The sequence below is a fragment of the Balaenoptera acutorostrata genome, chromosome 12, assembly GCF_949987535.1.
Source record: "Balaenoptera acutorostrata chromosome 12, mBalAcu1.1, whole genome shotgun sequence".
Taxonomy (NCBI): Eukaryota; Metazoa; Chordata; class Mammalia; order Artiodactyla; family Balaenopteridae; genus Balaenoptera; species Balaenoptera acutorostrata.
Genome location: NC_080075.1, coordinates 87,917,840 through 87,945,645, shown reverse-complemented (window position 1 = coordinate 87,945,645; position 27,806 = coordinate 87,917,840). Strand labels below are relative to the sequence as shown.

Below are 27,806 nucleotides of genomic sequence, written 5' to 3'. Positions count from 1 at the left end.
GCACCGGCACTGCCGACAGTGGTTTTGTTGCCCTGAGGAGTTGTTTGGGGCACTGCCAGGGGCTTTTCAGGATCTGTTCTTTGGCGAAGAAGCTGCAGCACTAAGGCTTTCTGTGGCCTCCTGGCAGCCCTGGGCCGTCCTCCTTGTGGGAGCAGAATTCTGAAGACGTGGGCAGCCTGAGAGGGGTGTGTGACCCTGCCCAGTGGAGTCCCCTTGCAAGGTGACATGCACGCCCGCACTATGTGCCTGTACAGTCGTCGTGTTACATTTTTGATTGGAGCGATGAGGGAGCAGAAATCAAGTGTCCATGCCAGGAAGTTGTTTTATTACAAACTGGCTGGATTCATTTAAAAATGCTTGACCCAGAAGTGAGGGAATCATGTCCAGCCACATTGGCTTACCAGAATTACCTGTGTCCCCGTCCCACCCCAGCTTCTGACTCAGAGACGGGACTCCAGTTTCTACAGTTTGACAGAGATCCGTGTATGATTTCAACGTCCAACAGGGCCTGGGAACCACAGAGCTGGAGACCCAGAATCCGAGTTTTTTGCTCTTTAAGGTGCTGCTGTGAAGCCTAATGATGGTAAAATACCTTCAGATGGATGACCAGGTTTTGCTTTTTCTGATCAAACGACATGCGTCTTGTCTTATATTTCAAGCACAAAGATGAGTAAAACTTAGTCCCTACCCTGGAAGCACTTCCAGTGTGTTGGGAACCACGTTTACCAGTTGGACATTTGGAATGTAACACTCTGAGCGCAAGTCCAGGAAGGAGCCAGGGACGTGGGGCAGAGGCACGGAAAGGCCCCAGGCAGAGGACGTGTCACGAGCAGAGGCGCCCTGGCCTGTGGCCTGTGCTCCGAGGACCGTGGCTTTTCCGGTGTTGAAAGGAGAAGCTAGGGCATGCGGCTGGGTGAGCGTCACGCCGGCTGCTGGGTTCCAGGAGAGGGCTGGGTCTGTTCTGTGTCTCCCGCCAGCGTGTGGGCTACGGAGGAGTCCTAGGAGATGGGGAAGCATGGGGGTCCCCGGGGGTCTCATCCCATGAGCTGGGGGCTGTGGCACTCGTGCGAGGCTCTCTCCCTCCTGGTCCTCATGCTTGTTCTTTGGGATCTGTCGCTGGCACCACGGGTGGTTGTCAGGACAGCAGAGTTATTTCTGTTCGCGGTGTGTCTTGGCTTTTCTCAGATTTTCAGGCTGTAAATGTGTTCGATTTTATCCACAAGTAAGAACCTGGTGGGGGGCAGGGCTAGAGCGGTTGGGGCCTTCACAGCACCTCTCCCGTTGCTGTTGCAGCGCACGTGGAAAACGAGGAGCAGTACACCCAGGCTCTGGAGAAGTTCGGGGGCAACTGCGTGTGCAGAGATGACCCGGACTTAGGAAGCGCCTTCCTGAAGTTCTCAGTGTTTACGAAGGAGTTGACGGCGCTTTTCAAAAACCTGGTAAGTGTCATGATCGCGCGCAGTGAACGGGCAGCATGGGAGGGACCCGAGTTGGGAAGGTAGCTCCCTAGACAGTAATTAAGGTTTGTTTGGTACACAAGCAATACGTTTCATAGCTCCTGTGGTACCTAAAAGAACTGTCTTTCCTATACACGCGAGGTCACTTTGGAATAAATTTTAGAATTGTGATTTTTACTCTCACAAGACTTTCAAATTTCACTCGGCATTTTAAAGCTGCTCAGCTGAGGCACAAAATGGATAAATGCATTCGTCTTCTTAAGGGCCTCTGACTTCGATTTTCAGTAGTTCCTGAACTGTGTAGAATAGTCTGTTTCTGGTAATTATAGTAGGTATTTAAACTTAACAATATTTCATAAATATGTTTCAGACCCGTCTTACACAGCAAGGTAACCTATAATCAGAGCACAGAAATTACCGTGAATATTTAAAGGCCTTTTATGCTCTCACATGCAGAGCCTAAGAAAAGTCTCACCTTTTAAGTGAGTGGAGATACGGACTGAGTACTTCTTGCCTGCGGTAGGTGCTTGGTAACGGGGGTGAATGGACTCTGCCTTGCGCTTGGCAGCCCTGTGCCGTCCTCACTGTGGGAGCAGAATTCTGAAGAATTGAGCAGAGAGGGGGTTTGGGACCCTGCCGAGCGGTTTCTTCCACAAGGGGAATGTACGTCGGGATGGTCCCGGCATCTCTTTCCTGTTTTTCTCCCCCAGCTTCTCCCAAAGGTCATGGACAAGCAGACCAGGTCAAGAACTCAATAATGCTTTCTGTGTAGGTCGCAAACAACAGTGTCTTTTTCATTTCTCCTGTCAGCAAGCTCATAACAAGTGAAAAAATAGCTCATCATTCTTGAAGCGGTGATGATGGCGGGTCTGTCAGTCTGCTCTTAGAAGGGCAGAAGCAAGGGAACACAATGCATGAGTTAATAAGGAGGAGGGGAGAGAACCGGATCGTGAAGGCTCTCGGTCCCTCTCCCTGTCTTCACTTGTAAAGTGTTTCCTTTGGAAGTGGTAAATATAAAAAGCCGTTGCTGTGCTTAAGTTTTTTACTCGGGTTAATTTGGAATCTCTTGGGGCCTTTGTCAAGTTTGTCGCCCATTTATCACTGCCCCAAACAGGCTGACAGCATGCAGAGCACACAGTGAAGCCCAGCCCCTTTCCAGCCCCATTGCCCGGACACTGGCATATGGCTTGTTAGGGCCTCACCACTGAGTCACAGTGGAGCTTTTTTTTTTTTTAAACTGGGGAAGCTGCATGGTCCTGGGGAAGATCTATAGATGCTGACGTGTCGGGGGTCGTCTAGTGTAAAATCAGCCTGCCGCCTCATCTCCCAGACCCTCGGGGGGGTAAGCCCCCTTCCTCGCCCCCTGAGCTGCCAGCCAGCTGCTTCGTGCCTCTCTCTTAAATATGAATGAATGGCCTCCAGAAAGAAAGAGACCAAAATAAACAGAAGAAAGAACTTGGGGGAAAACAAGAGACAATGCAAAGAGCAGAAGAAAACTTTAAAGAAACTATATTTAATTCCTCAGAGAAATCAGAAGAGAGAATGGGATGAAGCTTGTCGTTAAAAAAGGGGAGAGACAATCAGTATAAGAAAATATAAAATTGGAAATCCTATGAGAAGGGTTAGAGTAAAAGAAATCTCTCAGAAAATAGATCAAAAGGACCAAAAAAGACAAAAGAGTGGGAAATAGATGAAAGACATGTCAGGGATTAATTCTCAAGGTCCAGTATCCAACTGACAGGCGTTTTCAGAAAGAGAGAATAGGAAACAGAGGACGATGCCGTGAATGCAACAGGACAAAAGATGGTTCCTGAGACTGAAGGATTTTCGTCTCCAGATGGGAGGGCCCAGGACAGTAAGGGAAAAAGACCTGCCCCAAGGCACCCCCCTGTGAAATTGCAAAAGATCTTAACCGCTTTCAGAAAGCACACAGAGGATTAAGCATCACAGTGCCATCGGTGTCTCAGCAGTGACCCTGGAAATTTGAAGGCCCGGAGCATTGCCGCTAAAATCTTGAGGAACATAATTCTAACCTGGAATGAGACCCACCACCTGAGCATGAAATTAGAATTAGAGATGTTTCAGATGCCCAGGGCTCGGGAAGGTTTGCCCCCAAGCATCATTTCTCTGAAACTCCTAAAGGTTGTGCTTTAGCAGCATGAAGAGGGAAGCCAAGAAAGAGGAAGATGTGTGAGTCAGGGAACAGGATCCAGCCAGAAGGAAAGCAGTGAAAGGGGTCCCAAGGGGATGGCAGAGGGAAGCCCTAGCACGGCGACTGAGCAGGCAGCCTGGAGACAGAGGCAAGGGAGGCCAGGGTCGCCCCTCCCCAGCCAGCTAGCTCTTGTATCTTCATTTGGCTGATCTCCACTCAGGTTTTCTCAGCTGTAAGATGGAGATGATAACGCCATGCCTGGCTTTGTAAGAAGTACAGCCAGTTGCTTTCACACACGTTAGCTTATTTAACCCTTGTAACGATCCCATGAGGTGAATCAGCATTGTCCCCACTTTGTAGATTAGGTAACTGAGGCCCCGGTGGTTTAAAGGGCTAATCTCTCTCGGGACAGGTCTGAGTCCTTGCCAGCTTTTGGACGTGCGCCCCTAGGTGTGGAAGGGCCCCGCCTGCGTCGCCCCACGTGGTGGAATCCTACTCGAAGTAGCTCGTCCCCAGTCTTAACATGAGCAGCTGCACAGTTAGACAGAAGCAGCCCCTTCATTTCTTGATTCTCCGCAAAACTAAAAGCAGAGCAGGGCCTGGACATGGTGTTGGGTGCATTGCCACACTGGCCACTACCCCATGGCTCTGCCCCTGTGCGCACATCAGAAATCCTCTCCGGGCCTCGCTGTCCTCCCCCTTCCTGCAGCAAGTGGCTTGCCCGCGGCACCGTCAGCTCCGCGCGCTGGCTCTTCCTCGTTCGCTGAGTCCTCCTGCCCGCTGCACGAGATTGCTCACGTTACCTCCGTCCTAGACGGGGCCCGTGCAAGGGACAGGTGAGGGCCCACATCTGGGTCTGAAAACCCCAATCCCATGCTCTTCCCACTGTGGTATTTAAAGGATTTAAGGCCCCTTGTCAACTCCTTGGGGGACAAAGGGGGCAGAACGGAAGGGAAGGCAGTGCAGGGTAAAGTGTAGCATAAAGAGAGATGCCCAGCGGGCCGAACTGCTACAGCCACGAGCAGACAGACACCTCAGTTTCCTCACCTTAAAACAGTGTGAGAAAACCATTCCCGCCTCACCGGCCAGCATCAGGATGACAGGGATACACGGGAGGGTTGTTTGTCAATTAGAAACCGCCCCACAGGTGACATTTCAGTGTCGTTATGATCAGGTAACTGGTAACTTATTAAAGCCCGGAAGACAGTAGCTCTAAGTCCACGTGCATGACTGTAGTTTCTGCTTTTACCTTTTGGAGTTAGGGTTTTTGATTCTGTTTCCCAGCAAATACCTTATTTGTGCCCAAATTCATGTTCACCGGGCCGGGTTTTCCAGGCCAGGGCTGGTGTTGAAGGTCTGCGGCCGTAAGGACGCCAAGTGGCTGCTTCTAAGCTGTCGCTGAGAGTGAGCTGATTATAGGAGAATTCTCCTTTTTTGGTATTTTGTATACCATTCTTACTCCTATTTTTGGTCACATCTGTCCTATCTCTTATTTTTAAAGCCTTGCTTTTGCTTTTCCTCAGGCATTCATAAAACATTTCAGTTCTGCATGGCCAAGACTCTCAATCCTACCTCTTGTCTAGAAAGAATAATAATTACCACCTACCTGCTCTTCAGCATGAAAGAAAGTTTATAAAGCAGTTGGAACGTCTCCAAAGAAAGGCCAGCTTAATATAAAGTGAGATTTTGTTACTAAAGGGTGAGATTCTCACCTTCAGAGAGTCTGTGAATTCCTCTGCAGTAATGCAGGATAAAGGGAAAAACAAGGCAGCTCTAGAAATGTAACATGTGTGAAATTAGGCTGGTTATAAAGTCAGGCCAGTCTCCTCGGTTCTTTTCCTCTTACCAGATGGATGTGAGAATCCTGGAAAGATTTTCCAGGGCCACTTCTGTGTTAAGAAGTGGCCTTTTAATGAATGGCTGCATGAAAGCACATTCCTGAAAGGTCATTTACGGGTATGTCATCTCCGTCTCTGGTTTCAGAGAATCGCTTGTGAGATATGTACTCTTGGTCCATAGAACCTGCTCCAGGTGAGGGCAGGGGCCGGCGGAGGCTCAGCCCAGGATGGAGTTCCAGGGCGAGAGCCGAGAGTGGCCCTGGGGTTGAGGAATTTCACTTCACTCACCCGGAAAGAAGAACCTGAAAGTCCCACTGACCAACGTGCACAGAAGTCATGTTTTTTTCGTTTGTTTGTTTTTACTTTACACAAATGATTGGAGTTAGAAGACATTATAGCCAAAGAGTGAAGGGCTAGTCAGGTTGTTGAGGAGAGAGTGGCTTTGTCCCTGTGATGTGCGCAGGGCCCGGCGGGGAGGCCTGCCCACCTGCTGGTTGGCAATATGGCAGCGCTCTCTTCCCAGCACCGTCGGTCGACAGGAGCTGACTCCCCACGTTAATAAAGCTCATTGCGTTGCTTAGCATAGAGCTCTCTCTAGCAGAGGTCCTCACCCTCAGTGCTCCTGTAAACTTTCTTCTCTTTTCACTTCTTCTATTGAAAATGTCCTATATTTTAAAGCGTATTACATTCTTTCTTTTAAAGCATTTTTAAATTGAAGTAGAGTTAACTTACAATGCTGTGTTAGCTTCAGTTATAGCAAAGTGATTCGGTTATACATGTATCTATTCTTTTTCAGATTCTTTTCCATGAGTAGAGTTCCCTGTGCTGTACAGTAGGTCCTTGTTTATCTTATGTATAGCAGTGTGTATCTGTTAACCCCCAACTCCTAATCTATTCCCCGACCCCTACCCCCTGTCGCTCTCCCCTCTGTAAGTTTGTTTTCTATGTCTGTGAGTCTGTTTCTGTTTTAAAGTGTCTTACATTCTTTCTTATTCAACATGGGCACTGGTCATATTTTATCTTCTGGGGAGGAAGGCTTACCGTTGTTTGGGGCATAAATTAAGGGGCAGCACTGAAATCTAGAGAAACTCTTGGTGCCTGGTGCCTGCGGTGTGGGAGTACCTGCCCCTAGATTGGTACCAGACCGTCGGCTTTCCCATTTTCTTTTTTTTTTTTTTTAATTTAACGTCTTTATTGGAGTATAATTGCTTTACAATGGTGTGTTAGTTTCTGCTTTATAACAAAGTGAATCAGTTATACATATACATATGTTCCCATATCTCCTCCCTCTTGCATCTCCCCCCATTTTCAACATTTGCTTTTCAATATTCTGACACCCTTCTCCCTGCTAATTGCTGGCTTCTGCCGCTCTTGGTGCCTTGTTCCACAGTGCTGTGAGCTGGAGAACGCAATGACCAGCTTGTTAGGCTTGTACGCAGAGCAGGAGTCTGTAAGCTTTGAGTGGAGGAGCGCTTGAGGGCTGGGCCTTCTCTAGGGGAACAGAGTTCCTGGATGGACCTACTGACAGTTACTTTGGACACCTAGAAATCTCTGCCACCAGTTGTTTCATCTGGCCTAATGCATGGCTGGAAATGCTCTGAGACTCACAAGGCTTCAACACCGCAAGCTGCTTCCTACACTCAGAGATCCTTGACCAAAATGAAAGCATGTCCTTAGTTTGACCAAAATGACAAAAGCAATAAGGCTACTGTCAGAGCCCTGTGTTTGGTTGTAGCACAGCCACGACTGTGTAAATTGTACTTTGATACTATTTTTTTTTGGAAAGGCAGTGCCACCTCATTGTAACCGCTGCGGTACACTGACTCCTTGAGGTCAGAGAAAGTGGGAAAAGCCATGGGGGAGAGGACAGGGTGGGAGCAAGGCCTTGGGCCCAGGAGGAGAGCTCAGCTGAGAAGAGTGACTGATCGCCTGCTGGGGGTGGCCCGGCTCTCTGGGCAGTAGGGCAGTAAGCGCTCGTTGCTCCCTTCTGGGCCACTTTTATTAGGACGCTGTGTGTGCTGGGAAGGCCCCGGGACAAACGCCACGGAGCCCTGAGGGCGCGGCCCCGGAAGGTGGGGCGGCGACTCTCGCGGCCTTGGGTGCTTGGGTCCTGGGTAGGGGTGGGTTGGGGGCCTGTGGGCCACCACGGGGTCCGTCTGCATCTAAGCCCCTGGCAAAGTTTGTGAACACATTCCTTGCACTTGCCTTTAACGGCTTGTCGAGTGCGTGGAGGACGTGCCGTTATAGGATAATCATTTGCAAGCATTAGTGAATTCAAACCAGGGTTTGTGTTTGTTTTCTTCTGTCACTGTGTATTCTCTCACTTGCTGGCTATTAAAAGAACAACCGCCATGATGTAGGGCACCTCAGACTTTAAAACCTTTTGCCAAAGCCGAGGGGTGCTGTGCGGACAGGCTGCAGTAGGGTGTGAGTGAGGCGGAGGGGCGGCCGCACCCGGAAGGCGGAGGGGCGGGAGGAGGGTGACTGATGAGCGCCGTTGGCCTCGGTGCCGGGGGCGTCACGGTCACTCTGCCGCGCAGGCAGGGGACAGTGCAGTAGCAGAAGGAGAGACGGCGGGAGCTCGCTGCTCCAGGCGGAGGCTGCTGATGGGAGGAGAAGGTGAGCAAGGGAAGGCTTCCGTGATGGGAGAGACTGGCGCCTACTTCTAGGCCCCGGGGGAAGGGGCTGGGGGCTGGAGGAGGTTGATGGCCCCGAAGAGAGGGGGCTGTGAGCTGGGGGGCTGGGCGTCCTGGGTCTCCTCCTGTTGGTCATTGGCTCAGCCAGGACTCAGGCCCCTGCCTCCCTGGGACCTGGAGATAAATGCCAGGTCCAGCCTCTCTGGGTGCATTTCCCTTTGGGAATTTCCACTGTTTGTTAGTCATTCCTTAAAATCTAAAACTTGACAAACTACATCAATACCTGTATATTCCCGATTCTGGTTTACAGAGCACTTGGACGCAGTTTGTTTCATTTGCGTCCCTAGGGTCCTAGTCTTGCCTTGCCCTCAGGTGGAGTCATCCGGGGCCTCGTAGAAATGCAGGCTCCCGGGCCCTTGTCCCCTAGGCCTGCTGAACCTGAATCTCTGTTTCCCCAGGGCACGAGTCAGCCCATTAAAGTCTGAGAAGCGTTGCCCTAGAGCAGAGGTCCTCACGGTGCCGTCTGTGGGCCAGGAGCCCCAGCAGAACCTGCAACCTGTTAAAAGGCCACACCCACACCTACTTAATGGTGGTTCTCCAGCTGCGCTCAGCAGCAGCGCCAGGAGGGTTGCTAGAACCCTCCCTGTTGGGAGCCGTTTCCCAGAGTTCCTGATCCATTCGCACTTCTAATCAGTTCCCTGGTGACACTGACCTCGTTGGTCAGGAACCAGCAACCGCTTCCGACTCCTCCCCTGGGGAGACTGAGGCCAGGGCACCAGGGCCTAGCTGAGGCCGCAAGTATCCAACCTCGAATTCTCGGAGGTAATAGATTCGAAAAGCTGCTTTCGTTTTCGGTGGGTGGCTGAACTAAGCATTTTAACATCATGTGGGTTTTAGAAGAAGCTGTGGATTGACGAATCCTGGGCCCTCTGTGCTGGCCCCCGGAAAACGCGGGTTTTCCAGACTGTTGCAAGTAGGCTGCGGTGTGTGGTTTCACCATCCGTTCTCCAGTGGAAGAGGGTCACTATTTTCTCTCCACTTAGAACCTGAAAGATCAAAGCTGCGTGACTGCCAGAGACGCAGCGTTAAAGGCAGAAACCAGGTCAGCTGTTTCCCCTCTTTCTTGTGGTGTGAAAGTTGCCGGTGTTTTTGGCAGCTGCCTGGTTTTGATCTTTCAGTTTGTGTTAAACACTCAGGATCTGCGTGGGCTCCCCCGGCTCCTTTTTTGATTAAACAAACCATCAGAGTGGTCCTGCTGCCGAAGAACCAGGCCTGGGAGCATGTGTTCGTGAGGGTCCCGTGTGAGAACGAGCAAGACCGTGTGTGTGTGTGTGTGTGTGTGTGTGTGTGTGTGTGTGTGTGCGCGCACACCCGTAGGCCTTGGGCGGCGTTGTCACCGGCCCCGGGGAGCGCTCACTAAAAATGAAAGTGACCTAGATGGTTTTCCTTTGTAAAGTGTTTCCCTGTACGTCCTGAGGTAGCTGGCACTCCCGGTCTCACAGCCTGTTCCGCTCCGGCTGTGGGTCAGGTGTGAATAGCATTGACCGCTCTGAAGGCCGGTTACCTATGGCAGTGAAATGATGGGAAGGACTCTGGCCTCATTCTCAGCTCAGCTGCTGCTTAGTTGTGGGATCTGGGGGCAAAGTGGGTGGCTTAACTCTCCCTCTGTTTCCATTTCTGTAAAATGGGGGTAACGCCGACTTCTCAGAGCACTTGTAAGCCTTACATGCGGTTAAGTGGCCCTGCGCCACTTAGTGATTTCTTCAGGCCACTTTACCTAGGACCTTCTGCTTCTCCGAAAGATTGTCTGTCTGGATGTTCATTCTTTCAGATGAGCAGCCTTCGGAAAGAACACGGAAAACTGTGCTTTGACCCTTCCCGGCGCCTGTCTCGGGGCCTTTGTGTTAGGAGTTCGCTGGGCCGGGAATGCTCTTCCACCAGCTTTCGCGGGGCTAGCTGCCTTGCTGCCTTCATACTCGTCTCCATTCCACCTTCTGAAGAGGCCTTCCTGGTCACCATCGGAGAGTCCCATCCCACGAGTAATCAGAGCAGCCTGATATGTAAGATTTGTAGTAGCCCCCAAACTGGAAAGAGCTCAAAAACCTGTCAGCAGTTGTCTGGATAAGCCAGGTGATGGACAACTGTTCAGCAAGAAACGGGAATGAGCCGTTGATGCAACAGCACAGATGGATCTCAAAGCGAGTGTGAAAGAAGCCGACAGAGAGCAGTGCGTGCTGTAGGATTCCATGTATAGAAAGTCCTAGAAAATGCAGATTATTCTGTGGTGACGGTGGCAGATCACCGGTTGCCTGGGGACCAGAGACTGGGGAGTGAGCAGCTGGGAGGTGGGAATTGCAAAAGGGCGCAAAGGACCTTCTGGGGGTGATGGGTGCGTTAGCTGTCTGGATTTGGGTGATGGTTTTGTGGGTGTATGTATGTGCTGTGACTTACCAAATTGTGCACTTTAAATATGGGCAGGTTACTGTACATCAGTTACACCTCAGAGATGCTTAAAATTTTTTTTAAGGCTACTCGTCTGAAGCATTGCCGTCCACCAGAACTTTTTGCTTTGATGGAAATGGTCTGCATCTGCTGTATCCAGTATGAGAAGCCGCTCACCACACGTGGCTCTTGAGCACTTGAAATACGATAGCGCAACTGAGGAATTCAGTTTCTAACTTGATTTCATTGTAATCCATTTACATTTGAATGGGCGCATGTAGCTAGTGTCTGTCATACTGGACTGCACAGGTGTAATAAAGCCTTACCCTCTACTATAACACCCCTGGCAATGCCACCCACATGCATAATCCTGGGTCTCAGGCTCCAGCTCCTGGAGAAGATGTGAAGCTTCCGCAGGTGCTGGCTGTTTCCCAGGTACATATCCTTGGCTAATGCCGAAGCCTCTGCTAAGAATGCCCTTAATTGAAGCAATGAGGTCTGAGGTCTTTTTGCAACTCTCCGCCCTCTGGCACAGAGGTGCTGCCAGGGCCTATGCCCACATGAACAGGTGTTTGCCCTTCTTTGAGGTCTTGATTTTAGCTCTGTAACTCTGTGATTGAGCAGCATTTGCCCAAGTTAAAAAAAAAAAACCTGCAGATCCCAGCGTTTTGTCTCTGGTTTCTCATAAATTAGGCATATTAAAATAAACTTAATGACACAGGTACATTTCAGGTAAGGCTCTTTGGCCATGTTTTATATATGGTCTTTTAGGAAAAGCTGATTATCCCCGAAGAGGGTTGGACACTATTAAGGGTTTTTGAGGAGAGCCCTGGGAAGACCTGGTCTTTTCTAGACTCATGAGCCTGGAGCTAGGAAGATTCTGCCCAGCAACTTTTCTGTTTTGAGTCTACCTTCTCTTTGCTGCTCCTTAAAAGTAGAGCACTATGATACAAAAATCCTGTCTAGGTTCAGGCTTCTCGACAGATCCCCAGCCAAGGAGAAGGCAGCGCTGGGGCTCCCAGGGGTCAGGCTGGAACCAGGGGCGGAGCTTTGGCCGCATCAGCAGCTGCTGGTAACCGGTGACAGAGCCGAAGGAGCAGCCGAGACACTGACCCTGTGGGCAGGGGAAGTGTTACGGGGAAGCGGGGAAAAGATCTTTAGAGAGTATGGAGGTGGCAAAGCTCGCGAGTCAAGGAGTTTTAAGACCCCCTCTCCCCCCCCCAAAAAAATATAATAATAATTAGGAAGACCCATGTGGAAAGACGGCTATTTTCTGGCTATATTCCCCCACCCCTGCCCCATCTCCTGGTATATCTTTGTTTGCTAATCAGCTATGACATAACGCAGGCTGCTCGCCATCTCTGATAGCCCTGTCTGCCTGCCTCCCCACGACTGAATCATTCTACATCTCCTTCTGAGATTACACACATTTGACTACTGTCAACTCCTCTTGTCAGACATATGCAGGTGAACCCCGGAAAAGGGAAGACAGAGCAGGGAGGACTGCGACTTTGTAAAGATCGTCTGTGTGCTGTTGGTATTAGATCCATACTTACTGGCAGCAACGGAGAGTAATAACTTGTATTCAGGTCATGCTTGGGGTTTCAGAAAGCCATTTTACTTCATATACTTGTTAAAAGCAAGTCAGAGGATAAGAGAAAGCCCAGTGCTTGCTTGGTGCTAAGGGAAATATTCTAGTTGGGTGACCCAGGGGTAATTTAATTCTTCCCAGCCATCGTAACAGTTTTATTGCTCGTAAATCGAGGCTGGAGTTGCTGAGCACAACGCGTGTGCAGTGATCTCCTGGCTGTGGTTTTCATCTCTCATGGCCAGAATGGAGATGGTTCGTTCAGCTGTGGGCCTGAGGCTGCTGGGCGGCCCCAGTACAGGCAGGCAGAGGGAGACCCAGAGCCCATCCTTCTTGCTGCAGGGCGCTCTTGCTGAGACAGGACATCTGGGCACCAGCCCATGGTTCAGGGCCCAGGCAGAGACGAGGGCCAGTCATTTCCTGGACGCTCACCCTGAGTCAGAATGCTTGTGTGCTGCGCGGGTTCCGTACAAGAGCAGGTAAATGCAGAGGGCAGGCAGGGGCTGGTGCCAGGAGTGGAGGAGCTTTGTTAGGAAGCCCACTGATGGGGATTCTGTGTATGTGTGTAATAATTTCTTTAAAAAAAAAAAAAAAGCTCTATGAAGTATATTTTATATATCATAAAACTCACCCATTTCAATTGTACAAGTCATTGATTTCTCGTAGCTTTACCAAGTGATCAGCCATCACCTTAAATCAGTTTGGGGACATTTTCTTCCCCCCAGTAAGGTCCCTCCTGTCCCCTCACAGTTAATCCGCATTCCCACCCCCAGCCCCAGGCAACCGCCGATCTACTTTCTGTCTCTTTTGCAGTAATTTAGCTAATTAGTTTCTGATTACGGGAGTAGTAGTTTCTTATTTTAGATCATTTGAGTAACCCAGGAAAGAGAAATGGATGGAATGGAGGCCAGAATCCCATTGGTGGGATTCTCTTCCAGCTGCTCTTTTTCGCTCTTATCTTCTGCTGCCCCCGCCGCTCCCCTGGCTGTGTGCTCCCACTTCTCCACTGTTCCTGTGCCTGGACTCCCTCCACCCCATCTTACAAGACGTAATTCTCCCTGTCGTTGAAGGTCCATCTCACATAACCCCAATCAGCAAAGATTTCCCTGGTGCCCAGACTGGAAGTAATTTTCCCTTCTCAGAAACTCCGTGGTGTTTTATTTCTGGCTCGTAGAGTTTCCACATGGCACTTTACTTACTTAAATATGTGCTTTATCTGCCTTATTAAACGGTGAGTTCGTGAGGACTTAGGTTCTGTCTAATGCATCTTTGTCTCCTAAGTCCTCTTACCCACCCAGTTTCATCTCCTGTCGCTCCCTGAGGGCCCCGTGTGCCTCCTTTGTGGCAGTCATCACAGTTTTGATGGCTGTTCAATGTCGTGCTCACCCTGTCTCCAGTGTCCAGAATGAAAGCAAGCTGGCCCAGTGTTTGGATGTCCTTAGATTTTCACTCTTCTGGATGCCAAAGCTTAGTTTACCTCCTCTTACCTAATACCTGTCATCACTACCTGAGTTCTTATTTGAATTAAGTAGGAAAAAGTCTGTTTTTTTTTTGGCCTTGCCACATGGCTTGTGAGATTTTAGCTCTCCGACCAGGGATTGAACCCAGCCCCTCGGCAGTGAGAACGCGGAGTCTTAACCACCGGACCGCTAGGGAAGTCCCGATAACAAGTAGTCTTAAAATAGATGTGTAAACCAAATTCTGGGTGATGTTCTTCTCCCCTGCTATAGAGGATTTTGTTTTTCTCGCTCATTCATGCATACACTCACGTAATACACCTCTCATAAGAACATACTAGAGTTCTTCCTAGGAATACAGTTTGTAATCTGCAAGCACCTTATTCTTTTTTCCTCCAACCTACCGTGTATCTGGGTTGCTCTGGTGCCTTTGGCTCAGCCTCCCACCCTGAGCAGCTCTGACCACCACCCCTCCCCCCTTGGGCTGTCCCTGCTGTCTTGCACGTGACTTGTCCAGGATGGCGCTGCCTTGGCTCCTCTCTGGGCAGCGTTGAGGGCTGAACGGACCTGTGCTCTGACTCCAGCCATGGCTCTGCGATCGAGTGGATGAAAGGGCGGAGTCTCGCGGCTCAGGAACTGACCAGTCACCTTCTTCCCAAGCCTGAGTCAGCCCGCGTCAGCCCGCCTGACTGCTTAAAGCTGTACTCGTTGTTTCTTTCCCCCAGGAGCCGCTGGTATCTGTACAGAGTGAAACATGCTGCATGTGGTGTGTCTTAGACTTTCTGTTTAATTCTTGTTGTGTATATATTTATTCTTCCTCTGAGGTGACAAGCATCATGTTTTGTTTACATTTGTAGCCAGCTTACTGCTGTCTATAAAATAGGTACTCAGTAAATACATGATGAATGAATTCATGAATTCACACATCAATTATATGATGTTTAAAGCTATTAATGTATCTCTAGATTCTGTCTCTTATGTATTAGGTGCTCAGAAAAATACTTAGGTAACTTGATTCACTCAGCCATTGCCACGCTCTGTGTTGAGTACTGTAGAGAATAGAAAAACTTGAAGCCGCCCCTTAGGGTTCATGGCATGAACTTGATAAGACAAATGTAGGGTAGAACCTGTCAAGTCCTTTAAGAAATTTTTTAAAAAAGAAAATATCGGAGGATTTGGGGAGGGAGGGGTCACTTCCTGCTGAGAGGTTGGGATGTTGTTGGAAAAGGTAGCATCCGAGTAAATCCTGGTGGATGGGAAGGCTCTGAACAGCGGATACCGAGATGAAACGTGGCAGGTGAGGTTGGACGGTGAGGGTCCAGATGCGGGAGTAGGTTTGGTCTTTATCAGGGACACAACGCCAGAGAAATCCAACAACTGCCTAGGAGGGGTTGGGACGGGCAGAGACTGGGATCCCAGACGGTGGCCAGGAGCAGGGGAAGCGGTGCCTCAGTCCAGACGAGGGGCGGTGAGGCCACTGAGGGGCAGGCCGGTGGGAAGGCCAGAGGGAGCTGTGGGCGAGCAGCAGGTCAGAAGGGCTGGAGCCCAGGAGGAGGAGAGTGCCGCGAGCAGGGGGTGAGGGGCGGCGGCGGCCGGACAAGGGGCCCGAGGAGGCGGGGGTGGGTGCGTTCTCGCGGCGGGTGGGAACGAGGGGTGCGTGTGGGGACGGAGCCCCCCACGGCTCAGCGGAAGCCCAGGTGTGCTCGCGCCAGGGGTGAGTCACCTGCACGGCCTTGTCTCCATCCCTTCCCGTCACCCACGGGACCTCGCCTTAAACTCAGCTTTTCAGTATTTACAGCTTAACTCTCGAGGCTAATCCTAGCACGTCATAGCTGATGACACTGCCTCTGCAGGGTGCATGACACATGTTGAGCTGTGTAAGCGGCCAGACAGAAGTTACCCCAGAAGGCATTTCTGAAATGACGGTCATCAACTGACCATTTATTTGTCAGGAAAAGTGGTTGGTGCAGGCGTTATTACACACCTTACCAGTATTTTTCAAGTAAATTTCTTTCTCCGTTTTGAGATTTCATATGCTGAACAGTGCATGGAAATCAGATCCCATATCGCCCTAAAAATTGTGCCTGTGGTGGGTCTTCCCAGTCAAGGTAATTCTACTAAAAATAAAGCTCTTCTTTGCTCGGTTGTAAGAAGGGATGCAAAGGGTTCCACAGTCCTGACTCCTGCCTCTGTCCTTTTGTGGTCCCGTGATCTCAGTGCGTGTCACCAAGGTGACACATGCACACAGCTCCAGAAGGCTGCGTGCCACTTGTGCTGACTTAGGGGGAGAGAGCCTGGGGAGGTGAGAAAGTAGAGGCTCAGCTTATTTTCTCACTGGGGAGGGACTCCTGTCGGCTTCAGAGCCTGGGGAGTCTGTGCGTCGAGGTTCTTGCTGACTGAAGCTTTGTGTCTTTAAGTTGCCCACAGCTGAATGGCCGGCGGGGACGGGCTTGCGTGGCGTGAGCATGCCCGAGTGTGTCAGGAGGGTCTGGTTCTCTGCATTTAATCTGTGGTGACAACTTGCTAAGCCACCGTCTTTTGCCTTCTTGCTTCAGGGAGAATAGGGGACCTTAAGACCACTTGTCCCTCCTTTTCCCTTTCTCATTTATCTGCTTTCCTCTCTCTCTGTCTCTCTCTCTCTCGGTTCTTTTCTAGTTCTCTCTCAACATCCACTTATACACGTTCTCAGGAAAGCCCCCTTCGTTCTGTTTTTCCTTTTAGTCTCCCCTGTTGGGGGCTGTGCTAGGGAGATTGGGGGCTCTGGGCCCCCCGAACTGGCCAAAGCCCAGCCCCGGGGCATCGGATGAAGCCATGAGTGAGAATAGGAAGTGTTTGGGCTTCTGTTCCTGTGTCTTTAAAGTGATTCTGTCATTGACTTTTTTTTTTCTTCGTTGTAATGATTATCTTTCCACAGACTTCATAGCCCAATAATAGAAGGTTATTATTGTTGTGAAATATAGACAGATGTAGACTTTTCGTTAGTTATATATTCATTTGTAAGGTAAAATCGTTACTTAGAATGTAAGAATGAATAAGGCTGTCATACTTGTGCTGGTCAGGTTTTAAGGGAAGTTTAATTATCACCGCGTGTTCTCTAACCTCCTTGCTGTCCTTACTTTAGATTAAAAAGGAAATGGAATAAGGATATTTTTTTCTGTTTTTGTTTTTTAGATTCAGAATATGAACAACATAATCTCCTTCCCTCTGGACAGTTTGCTGAAGGGGGACCTAAAAGGAGTGAAAGGGGTATGACATGAAGAGTCCTGTCCCGGGGGGCGGTTTTCATAGGACGTGGAATCCCGTCACGCTGGCCAGTCGGGGCGGCCGCGGCCTCGAGCCTTCTTCCTGGGACGGCGGGGTGGCTCTGGGCTGCCTCGGGCTCCCTTGACTGGCCATCGTGGCACTACCTTTCGGCCCTAGCAGTGGTGACCCGTGGCCTTTCTGGCTCTCCTGCTGGTGCTCCTGATGTGGAAGGGAAAGAAACAGCTCTTCTGGAAACTGTCAACGGCTTTTGGGTTCTGCCCGTTGAGCAGGGAGCCCTGTGTGAAGTCTGGTTTTTCCAGCTAGCGTGTCACTGATTGAGCCCTGGGAAAGGATCCTTGCAGGGTGGTTTCCTGGAGGGAGAATGAGCACCAGCAAGGCCTGAGCCGCCTTTATTTTTCTGTCCTCCAAAGGGTGCTCGTTGTCGAGGCCTCGCCTTGCCTCGTACAAACACTTGAGCCGTGAACTGTTTTCCCGGGCACGTGCGTGGGGACAGTCAGGGCTCGAGTGCTGTGTGGGCACCAGGCACCAAGCAGAAAGTTGCTCTCGCGTGTCATTGGCCCAGACAGGCGTGTGATGTGAAAGGGAGGCAATCGTGCCCCAGTTCTTAGGCGGCCGAGGGCTCTGATGGGATCCACACGTGATGCCCGGGGGCCTCTGCAGGGGCAGAAGTGCCAGGAGAGCTGTTGGGGCAAGGAGCCTGGGCCCGGGGAGCCGTCAGGACACTGAGGAACACCGCTCAGCATCCCCTGGGGGCCCGGAGAACACGTCCGGCGAGAACCAGAAAAGCGGGAGGGAAGGGCACACAAAGCAGAGGGGAAACCATGCCAGTCTGCAGCAGCATGACGCAGCCCTGCACGAGGGGCCCTGGGTCGGCGGGGCTGCAGAGTGGGAGATGAGGCTTACGGGGTGGGCAGACGCCTTCCTGGAGGCTTTAGGTGCCCGGCTGTGGAGCTTAGGCCTCGTCAGAAGGCCAAAGAAGAGTCAAAAAAAGAAAAAAAATCCCCACAACAAAAGGGTTTTCTCTTCTAAAAGACCCCTGTTAAAGGGAGCATAAATAGGTGGGAACCAAATTTGATAGAATTTCTAGTGGCTCAGTATATTTTTGAGTCAGGCTTTATCAGAGAATATGAGGTCCTGAGTTCCAGACAGAATTGGGAGACCTCAGGAGAAGGTGAATGGCTTTTATATTCTTGTTTTGGGGCCCAGATCAGGGGTACATGTGTTGAGGAGATTCCTATATTAATAGAAAAAAATCAGAGTCCCTTTCTTTTAGAGAGATATACTAAAATACTTGCAGATTAAATGTTATGTCTTTCTGGGTTTAATTTCAGAATAATCTCAGGGCAGAGGGCAGGGTATAAGTGAAACAGGGTGGGCTGTGAGTTGATACGTGCTATAGCTAGCTGACCTAGCTAGCTAGGTACGTTATATAATTCTCTCCACTTTTGTCTGTGTGCATTTGGTATATTCTATAATAAAAATTTCTTAAAGAGAAAGAAAAAAACTAAATGCTACCGCTAGTCTGATTAAAAGCCTGTGCTCTAAGCTCTCCATTTCTCCTGGGATCACATACGTCATTTATTGCAGAAATTAATACTCCTTTCAGGGCTAGTCTAGGGATAAGTTTATCTTGCCCAGAAATTAATGATTAGTCCTGTTTAATTTATGCCTCTCTGTTTACAGGATCTGAAAAAGCCTTTTGATAAAGCTTGGAAGGACTACGAAACAAAAATGTGAGTATTTTCATTTAAAAAAGTAAGCATAGGTAATTTGAGATTTTAATTTTAAATCGAGCCTTTATTGCTTAAAGGTATTGTCTAAATAAACCTTAATCCAGGAAAGAATTCACCCAAAACTGTGTTGCTGTGGTTTGTTGTGATACCAGATGCTTTCATACCAGGTGTCTACATTCATGATGTAAACCTCTTTAAACTGTTTTTTCCTCATCCCTCCTCTTATGTCCTAATGGCTACAGAATGTTATCTTCAGGAACGTTAATTGACTTCTACGGGTTGACTTCAGGCACTTGTTGTAACATTTCTGATCACAGTTTCTCATTTCCTGGAGTGGAGTAGATTGAGCTACCTAGAATTGGGCTAACGATTGTGGGAATGATGATTTCAATTATTTTAAATACTTGAGAAGTAGAAAATATTTTTAAATGCCTCAGGCTTGCTTTGTAATTGCTGTGCATTGGGTAATAGAGTTTTCTCAGTGGAAATAGAAACTTTTATATGAAGCCATCTGGCAAAGTGGGATGCGATAAGAAGAAAGCCTTTTCAGATGTAACTACACGTATTTAATCGGGTTTGTTTGCTTTTACCAGCCTTGGGTCTCTATGCAGAGCTGAAGGATCACAAAGCTCACACCAAGGAATCCCAAACCTTTGGTGCTCACCCCATCCTGGAAATCTTAAGCTCCCATACTCCAGATTCCGGAGTCTCACTAATGGCACACGTTTGTATGTAAGCGCAGATACAGTATTAAACCAGAATGCTTTGAAGGTTGGCTCAACCCAGAGAGTCTCCAGACTCACTGTCCCTGGCTCATTAGCATCCTGCATCTGTGTGTCAGTTCAGTGCAGTGAATAAGGAAAGGGTCCACGTTCCTGCTTTACAGGTGGGAAACCTGGCCTTGGTATTTGCTGCTGGTCAACCAGGAGAGGCTAGTTGAGCCAAGGGCAGGACATGGATTTGCCGACTTCATTGAGCTGCCGTCGCTGCTGCCCTCGAGGGCCTTAGAGGAAATGCTTCTGTGCATATCTGAACCAGGGACAGGAGAGGGTCTCTGAAGAGGGTTGCCTGAGAGAGTCTTCTGCTTCTGAAAGGAAAAGGTTTGAAAGAGGAACGAGATCAAATTCTGTAAAATCAAGACACACACAGATAAGGTGAGGACAGAGGTACTCACAAAATCCCGGAATTGGAGAACGAAGGAGCAGCACCCTCTAAAACTCAGAGTAATTCTGGGGTCAATTAAAAAATTAGCTCTACCCCTTTACATGCAAGATTGATTTATCCTGAGAGGCATTGTGATACGCAACAAACAGCTTTAAGACGTCTTTACAATTCCTGGCCTGTCGTTCCGTACCTGATCATTACAAGAGTGACCGACATCTGGACCATGTCTTGATCCCTTTGCGGTGGTGTCAGGGGAGGCTTGGAGTTGTGTGATTGTCCCCGGGACCCTCCAGTCACATTGCCTCCCTGGTGCATGAGCCCCTTTAACAACATCCTCACCAAACGGTCACCTTTTCTTTACGTTCTTACTCCCCCAGTCAAGTCACTGAGGGTCTACTGTGCACCCAGTGCTGTGCTTCAAGATAAAGAACAAGGATTAGAAACTATATTTCTCGCCTCTTCCTAAATACCCGCTCCCCAAATGATGGGGCCTCCGGACCCAGAGGAACCCATTTCGTGTTGGACAGCTTTCTAAGACACGCCTGCGTTGTGTAGCGTCTGCCTCGGGGCTCTGCAGGGAAGTCTGCGCCCTCCTCTTCATGGCACTCTTTATATTTTTGAGTGCTTTCTGTGGCTTTTGTTTAGCCTCCTTTGCTCCAGGATAAAAATCCAGTTACTAGTCCAAGCCCTTCCTAACCAGTGTGACGCGTGGCTGCCTCACCCTGGTCACCTGTCTCGGGATGCACTCCGGGGGTCAGCTGGTACCCTGACCCGCACGCTGGACTCGAGCACAGGCGAGCATGAGATAGACGTGGAAAGGGGAGCGAAGCTTAAAAACGGGAAAGGTCACTTGTGTTCTTCTGTGATGATGAGCACTGTCCTAGTCGGGTTGCTCTGGAAGCATTTGTTGGGTCGATACGCAACAGAAAGGGCCACGGTTGACATGTTTATGACGAAACGCTTTTTCCTTTCCAGTGAGTTCGAGGCCGTCCTGTTCCGGAAAGGCTTGGCGAGCATTTGTGTCCAGGGTGGGTGTCGGGATCACAGCGGGGCTGTCCAGTCTGGAGGTGTCTTGATTGAGTCTCGCTTTTTCCACATGTAGAACCAAGATAGAAAAGGAGAAGAAGGAGCATGCCAAGCTGCACGGGATGATCCGCACGGAAATCAGCGGGGCTGAGATCGCGGAGGAGATGGAGAAGGAGCGGCGATTCTTCCAGCTGCAGATGTGCGAGGTACGTCCGCCAGACGCTTCGGGGCAAACGCCAGATGCACTGCCGGACCCTGTCGTCCAGTTTCTGTTGTTCAGGGAGCCTGGGGCTCCTGTAGTGTGGGGCTAGATTAGCCCAGCTCCAGCCTTTCTGAAGGAGCGACTCACTTGAAAGCGGGTTCTTTCTGCCTCCACACGCACACACTCGCCCCCGCTTCGGTGTTCTTAAGGAGGTGCCGGGGGCGGGGCGGTGAGACCCCAGCCGTGGTCCCCTCTGTGAGTGTGAGAGCCTCTGCAAGTGCGTGCCCCCAGGCTCCGCCTGCTCGGGGTGGGGACGGTCCCCAAGGCCAGAGGCCCAGGCACCCTGGGGAGGTCCTCTGTCCTGCTCCACCGGCAGCCCAAGTCCTCGCCTCGGGGAGGGGAGAATGGCAGGACTGACACTCAGAACATTTCTCTGCTGGAGGCTCAGGGGTGGAAAATGTCGAAGACCAATCATGCAGGCCTTTGCTTCCAGCCTTTTTTATACCTTGCTTGGGGGTCTGTTTGTGGAAACAGTTTACCCCTTGGCCTGAGAGTTCGCTCCTCTGGGCGGTGGCAGTGAAGCCCCCTGAGAGTGGTGGCATTTGTGTTCCCTCCTGTAGCCAGGCAGACTTATGTTTTGAGTGTACACAATGCAGGGGTGATATTTGTGACAGGTGTTGAAACTCGGTTCAGCCAGCTCTTGATTCCCTTTAAGCAGTCAACAGCAGAGCTCATCAGAAGGCGCTTTCTGATGTTAGACTGTTTGTTAATTTGTTAATTACAGTAGGAGCCTAGTCCTTATAGATGTGTGTCTTAGGAGTGTATTAAATGTGTTTCTATTCCCAGAGCAAACTCTGAAGTGGTCAGCAGAGGGGAATCAGTCCCAGGCATCGGGGATATTTGTCTGGTATTAGTACAGCCACTCCAGCTCTCTTTTGGTTTCTATTTGCATGGGATCTCTTTTTCCAGCCTTTTACTTTCAACTTATGTGTATCTTTGGATCTACAGTGTGTTTCCTGTAGACGATCTATATTTGGATCATGTTTTTTTTTATCCAGTCTGACAGTCTCTGCCTTTTGATGGGATTGTTTAGTCATTCACATTTGATGTTACTATTGATGTGGTTGGGTTTATATCTGCTCTTTTACTTTTTTGTTTTTTATGTCTTATGTCTTTTTTGTTCCTCTGTCCCTCCTTTGCTGCTTTGTTTTTCATTACGTGACTTTTTAGAAAGTTAACTAAGCTCCAAGTGTTACTGTAGGTAGGAGAGTGGTTGCTTTTATACACATGCTGTTTTATAAACAGACATCGCATATAATAATACCTGCCTGATCCGTTTCACACAGTGTTGGAGAAATCATCCCGGGTGATAGAGACAGGGGCAAAGAAACCACTGTGTGTTATACAGACACGGTATTGCTCTTATTGACTCTGGATAAAATTAAGTAGTAGTGTTTCACAGAGAGTGGATTTGGGAAGGGTGTGTGTGTGAGTTCAGGATGAGCTCTCGTTTTGGCTAGTGAGGAGGAAAGCTATTGATGTAAACTCTGCAGGACTGCTTGTTAAAGTACGTTTAGTGACCGAGAGACTCAGGCAGCATGTTAGTGTCATACCCTTGAGGTGAGGGTGCAGGTTCCGTCCTCAGCTCTGTCATTGCTTTCTGGGACGTGCACCCAGCACTGGGCTCTTTTCCTCGTCTGGGCGAATGGGTGTGTGGACTGGTCAAGTAGGTTGTTTTATTGGAAAAACGCTATCTACCTGACGCCTCTAAGTCACACACGTGAGTCATCTGTCGGGCGGGTCCCCGAGTGGCCGTCGGGCCCCCGTCTGTGCCGAGCATCACGGGGTCCCTGCGCTGCAGAGCTGGCAGTTAGTGGGGTCTGGCGCTCTGGGCAGGCACAGAAGCAGAGGTGGGCTGACCGGGCAGTGAGGTTGGAGTTGACAGAGGAGCACACGTCTGATGAAGCCTGTACACACTGGCCAGACAGACCTGGGATGGAAGGAAAGAACATCCGAAAAGCAGTCCCTGAGAACCCAGCCCCTCAGAGTGAACAGATTGCTGCAGTTAAAATCATTTTAAAATTGTTCAACCATTTCCTCAAACTGAAGTTCTCAAGTTTTGTAAATGTTTGACGTTGTTTAGGTGTTTAAAATTTTAGTTGCGTGGGATCTAATGTAGAAAAGTGACTTCCAGGTGTTTATTTTAAAGCTGCGGAACGTTTTCTTCAAAATGAATCTTACAAAGACAGTCAGTATGTCAGATAGGTAATACAGAGCTTCCGTGAATTGAGAACATATGAGAGATCCGCTCTCGCTTTTTTATGATTATAAAAATATATGCTTTAAAAAATTGGCCAGGGGGCTTCCCTGGTGGCGCAGTGGTTGAGAATCTGCCTGCCAATGCAGGGGACACGGGTTTGAGCCCTGGTCTGGGAAGATCCCACATGCCGCGGAGCGGCTGGGCCCGTGAGCCACAATTACTGAGCCTGCGCGTCTGCAGCTGGTGCTCCGCAACAGGAGGGGCCGCGACAGTGAGAGGCCCGCGCACCGCGATGAAGAGTGGCCCCCACTTGCCACAACTAGGGAAAGCCCTCGCACAGAAACGAAGACCCAACACAGCCATAAATAAATAAATAAATAAATAAATAAATAAATAAATAAATAAAGAGTTCTCATCACAAAGGAAAAAACTTTAAAAAAAAAAAAAAATTGGCCAGTATATATGTGTGTGTGTATGTATATATGTGTATATATATAAAAGAAATTAAAAATCACCACAGATTTTACTTACCAAAAGATTACCACTTTGACATTTAGCTAAACATCTTTCAGATATCCCTATTATACATACATAAAGACAATTTGTATAAACAGGATCATTCTCCACTGCTGCTTTGTAACCTGATTATTTTCACTCACTAGTGTGCTACGGACATCTTTCCATGTCAGGAAGTCTCTGCTTTATTGGCTTAATGGCTACATAGCCCTTCTTTCTGTGGATGTACCACACTTTAATTCCCCATTCATTACATTTAATTTGTTGCCATTTTTCACTTTTACACACAAGTCTGCAACAAACCTTCTTTTCTATTCATCTTTGTAAACTTTTATGGTTATCTTCTTAGAATAAGTTCCCATAAGTAGAATTTCTGGGTCAAAGGGTACGTGCATTTTAACAGTTTGATGCATGGCCAAGCATCTTATTAACCATTTAACCATTTTGATACATTGCCAGACATCTTATTTAATTAACAGAGAATAAGTATCAGAAAGGAGGGAGATGAGGATGTAAAGGCAGTTGACATAGTTACCGTTTCAGCTTCCCTCTTCCAGCTGGGCTGCCGGCTGACCTGGGAGGCCACTTGAACGCAAGTTTCCCAGGTTACAGCTGAGATGCCTGTGGTCAGCAGGGGTCAACAGCTCTTTCGGGGGCATTCAGTCTTAGAGGCGACGCGTTCTCAGAGTTGTTGACACCCTATTTCAGCAGTGGAAGGGACAGGGAATTTATGGAGTCTTTGTTCTATAAACTTTTAGCAAAGAACAAGTGTATTTCCGGATGCTTGTTTTGTAGATCCCTGGGGCTTCCTGATGTCTTAGTGGTTGTTAATGAAGTCTCCAAGTTAAAAATGGCTTTAATTTATTTGAATTTAAAATTCCTTTTTTTTCTTTTTAAACAATCGCGATGTTTTTTTAAAAGTGTCAGGGAAGTGTTTTAGTATTAGAGACATGGAGACAAAGTCTCAACTACAGAAGACTAACTAGCAGTTAGTGTTTAGACGATGACCTGCCTAAAGAAAGGGACCTGGGACAGAGTATGTGGACAGCAGTGATTGAGATGGGTAGAATCCCTTTCATTCGAACTGTCCTCATTCTTCCACGCAACTAGGGCAGAAATTTCTCCTAGCTGGTTAAGACAGAATGTTTTATTACTGGGGAGTTCTTGGCACTTAAAGTTAAGCATTTACTTACCTGTATGTCAGATAATGCATGTGGCACCAAACTGAAAGAAACATTTAGTTATGGCATTCAAAAAATATTAAGCATCTACCATGAGCCCTACCCATCGTGCAAGATGTCAGAGAAGTAGAAGAGGTGATCTGTCCTCAGAGGCTCACGTTCAGCTCATATTCTGCTTCTATCTATGACATTTCCTGTTTTGTTTTGTTTTTTAACAGTATCTGCTGAAGGTCAATGAAATTAAGATTAAAAAGGGAGTGGATTTACTTCAGAATCTGATCAAATATTTTCATGCCCAATGCAAGTAAGTTCTTTTTCTTTGTTATGATGGTATTTCAGATGTTTCTTTCTTTATGGCAACTTCTGGGAGATCTGTAGTATTGTGTTGAAGAAAGTAAACACTTATTTAAAACTCTGTAGTAAAAGGAATGAAACAGTGATGCAGGCTACAACAAAGATGAACCTTGAAAACATGTAAAGTGAAAAAAGCCAGAAATAAAAGACCACATACTGGATGGTTCCATTTACTTGAAAGGTCAGGAATAGGCAGATCCACAGAGACGGAAAGCAGATTGGTGATTGCCAGGGCTTGAGGGAAGGGGGCAGGGAGGAATTACTGCCAGCGGGCACAGGGTCTCTTTTTGGGGTCATGAAAATATTCTGGAATTAGATAGGGCTGATGATTATGCAACTTTGTGAATAAATATACTAAAAACCACTGAATTGTACACTTTAAAAGGGTGGATTTTATGGTTTGAGTTTTATATCTCAAAAACTAAAAATAATGTAAAAATCTACATTATCAAATATACTTATTTTTGCTTTTTTTGTAAAGTGGCAAACTAGTTTGATTCTCGGATGTTCTTTATTTGTTAAAAGAGAAATGAGATGGTGTTAATGCAGTGTCTTAAATTAAAAGAATACTTTCACGTATTACTTATCATATAAAACAAATGACAGTACTGAGCAAAGGAGGCTGTGTGTGGAAGGGAAGGAGGAACTTGCAGGTCTGGGAACCGTTCATGTACTCAACTTCACCGCGTCCGTCAGCCCTTCACAACCTGGGCCTCGCCTCTTGGCCTCATTGTCTTCCCCTCTCCTCATCCTACTTCTCCTCCCTGACCCCCCGTTGCTGCTGTAAACAGGCCGCGGGCTCATTCACTGCTTTTGTTGTGTGTGTGCGCCGTGCCTCGGGCACCGTCCGAGACGCTGGAGACAGAGTAATGTACGTCTCAGGCACAGTTCCTGCTGGATCAGGTAGGGAAGCTGGACTTAGGCAAGCACACTTATAACTGCACGTTTAACGAAGTGTTCTGAAGTACGGGAGTCTAAGAAAGAATAGAATAGAAGAATATAATTCAGGTTAAGGTTGAGGGCAGAGATTTTTTTGTCTTTTTTCTGTTTCGTTCCTTGCTGTGTGTTCCAGCAGCCAGAACACAGTACCTGGCCCACAGTAGGTGTTCAAATTCTTCTTGAATTCGCTGCAGGCCTCTTTGAGGGACATGTATTCATGTATTCTGAGGTCTGAAGGGTGAGTAGGAGCCAGCAGGTAAGGAACGGGGGAAGAACAGTCCAGGCAAAGTCAAGGTCTTGAGGCAGTAGGAAGGCCAGTGTGACTGAAGGAAATGAAGCTGCATAGGAAAGCCTGGCGTGGGGGCGGCTTGGAGGTCTGGTTAACGGCGTCCGATTCTGTCCCAGACGTACTGGGAAGCTCTCAAAGTTTCAAGCAGAGGATTCATTCAGCAAGTAGTGATTGAGCTCCTACTGCGTGCCAGGTGGTGCAGCATGAAGGAAGCCAGGCTCCTACCTGCATGGACCTTCAGGTGGGGTGGGGAGACTGCAAGCGCACGGGCAGGTATGTGACGGAGATTCGGGGCCTGGCTATGGCTGTGCAGAGGCAGCAGTGTGACGAGAAGAGCGTGTGCTGGCTGGGGACGCCAGCGTAGCTCTTCCCGTTCCGGTTCTGTTGCAGCAGGTTACTGTGTGTGTTGAGAAGGACCCAGGTGGGGAGGAGCGGGTGGGCGGTCACTTAGGCCTGCAGGTTGCGTCCGAGGGCGCTCGGAGCCGCAGTGCCGGGAGCAGGCTGCGACAGTACAGGGAGGGGGGCGGAGCGACGTGGACATCTTTGAGGGTGCTGCTGTGCCACACGCATCCACTTGCTTTTCCCTTAGCGGGCTGTGCCCCACGCTGCTGCCCCCTTACACACGACGCGCCCTGTGCCTAGGGTGCAGTTCTGCCCCTCCTGTGCCTTCCCCAGCCTCTGTTCCTCCTCGCGGCCCAGCTCAGGTGTACCTGGCTGCTTTGAAGTCGTCCGCTCTCCCGCTTACCTGCACACTTCTCTTCCTTCTGGTTACCACTGTGCCCTCTGCACATTCCCCTGAGGGCCCCTTTCGTGTTGTCTCCCGCTGAACTGTGTGCTCTTCAAGGATGTCCTCCATGACATTTATTTTTTAACCTCTAGCGCGTTTACCTGGAACGATTTGCAGTAGTGAATTGCACTGAGTTGGATGGAGCTGTGCTTTGGAATTCTTACTACATCTCTGACGACACTGCATTTCTAAAGCAGCGGAGGTCCAACAGCAAAGGAAGATGTGCTGTGTGATTCATCCTGGGTTAACAGAAGAGCTCCAAGCGTGGAGCTTAGAAAATAGAAAGACCCCTAATTTGCAGAGTTTTTAAGATGAATTATTTTACAGAGACTCAAAATCCTGTGTGATTAACATATAAATTACTTCTTCGGTCTTATCCTTGTAACCTTATGTGAGGCTGTTTAGGAAGTGGGTTGTTTCCTTGCTGATATTTTATTTTTAAAAAGAAGTTATTCTGGGATTTCCTTTTTTTTCTTTATTTTGCCCAAACTAATCAGTTGGGTAGCAACAGACCACTTGTG

At 48.8% G+C, this 27,806-nt stretch overlaps 1 protein-coding gene across 8 annotated transcripts in view; it reads left to right on the top strand.

The window, feature by feature from the left end:
- Positions 1-27,806, top strand: part of ASAP2 (ArfGAP with SH3 domain, ankyrin repeat and PH domain 2) — a 161,237-nt gene that overhangs the window by 74,404 nt on the left and 59,027 nt on the right. For 7 of the 8 annotated variants that reach the window (XM_057558090.1, XM_057558088.1, XM_057558089.1 and 4 more), the window contains exons 3-7: positions 1,294-1,439; positions 16,742-16,816; positions 18,518-18,567; positions 20,834-20,963; positions 25,135-25,220. In XM_057558090.1, coding sequence (XP_057414073.1) covers positions 1,294-1,439; positions 16,742-16,816; positions 18,518-18,567; positions 20,834-20,963; positions 25,135-25,220 — 487 coding nt within the window. The remainder of the gene's footprint in view (positions 1-1,293; positions 1,440-16,741; positions 16,817-18,517; positions 18,568-20,833; positions 20,964-25,134; positions 25,221-27,806) is intronic. The other variant, XM_057558091.1, reaches the window with a different exon arrangement.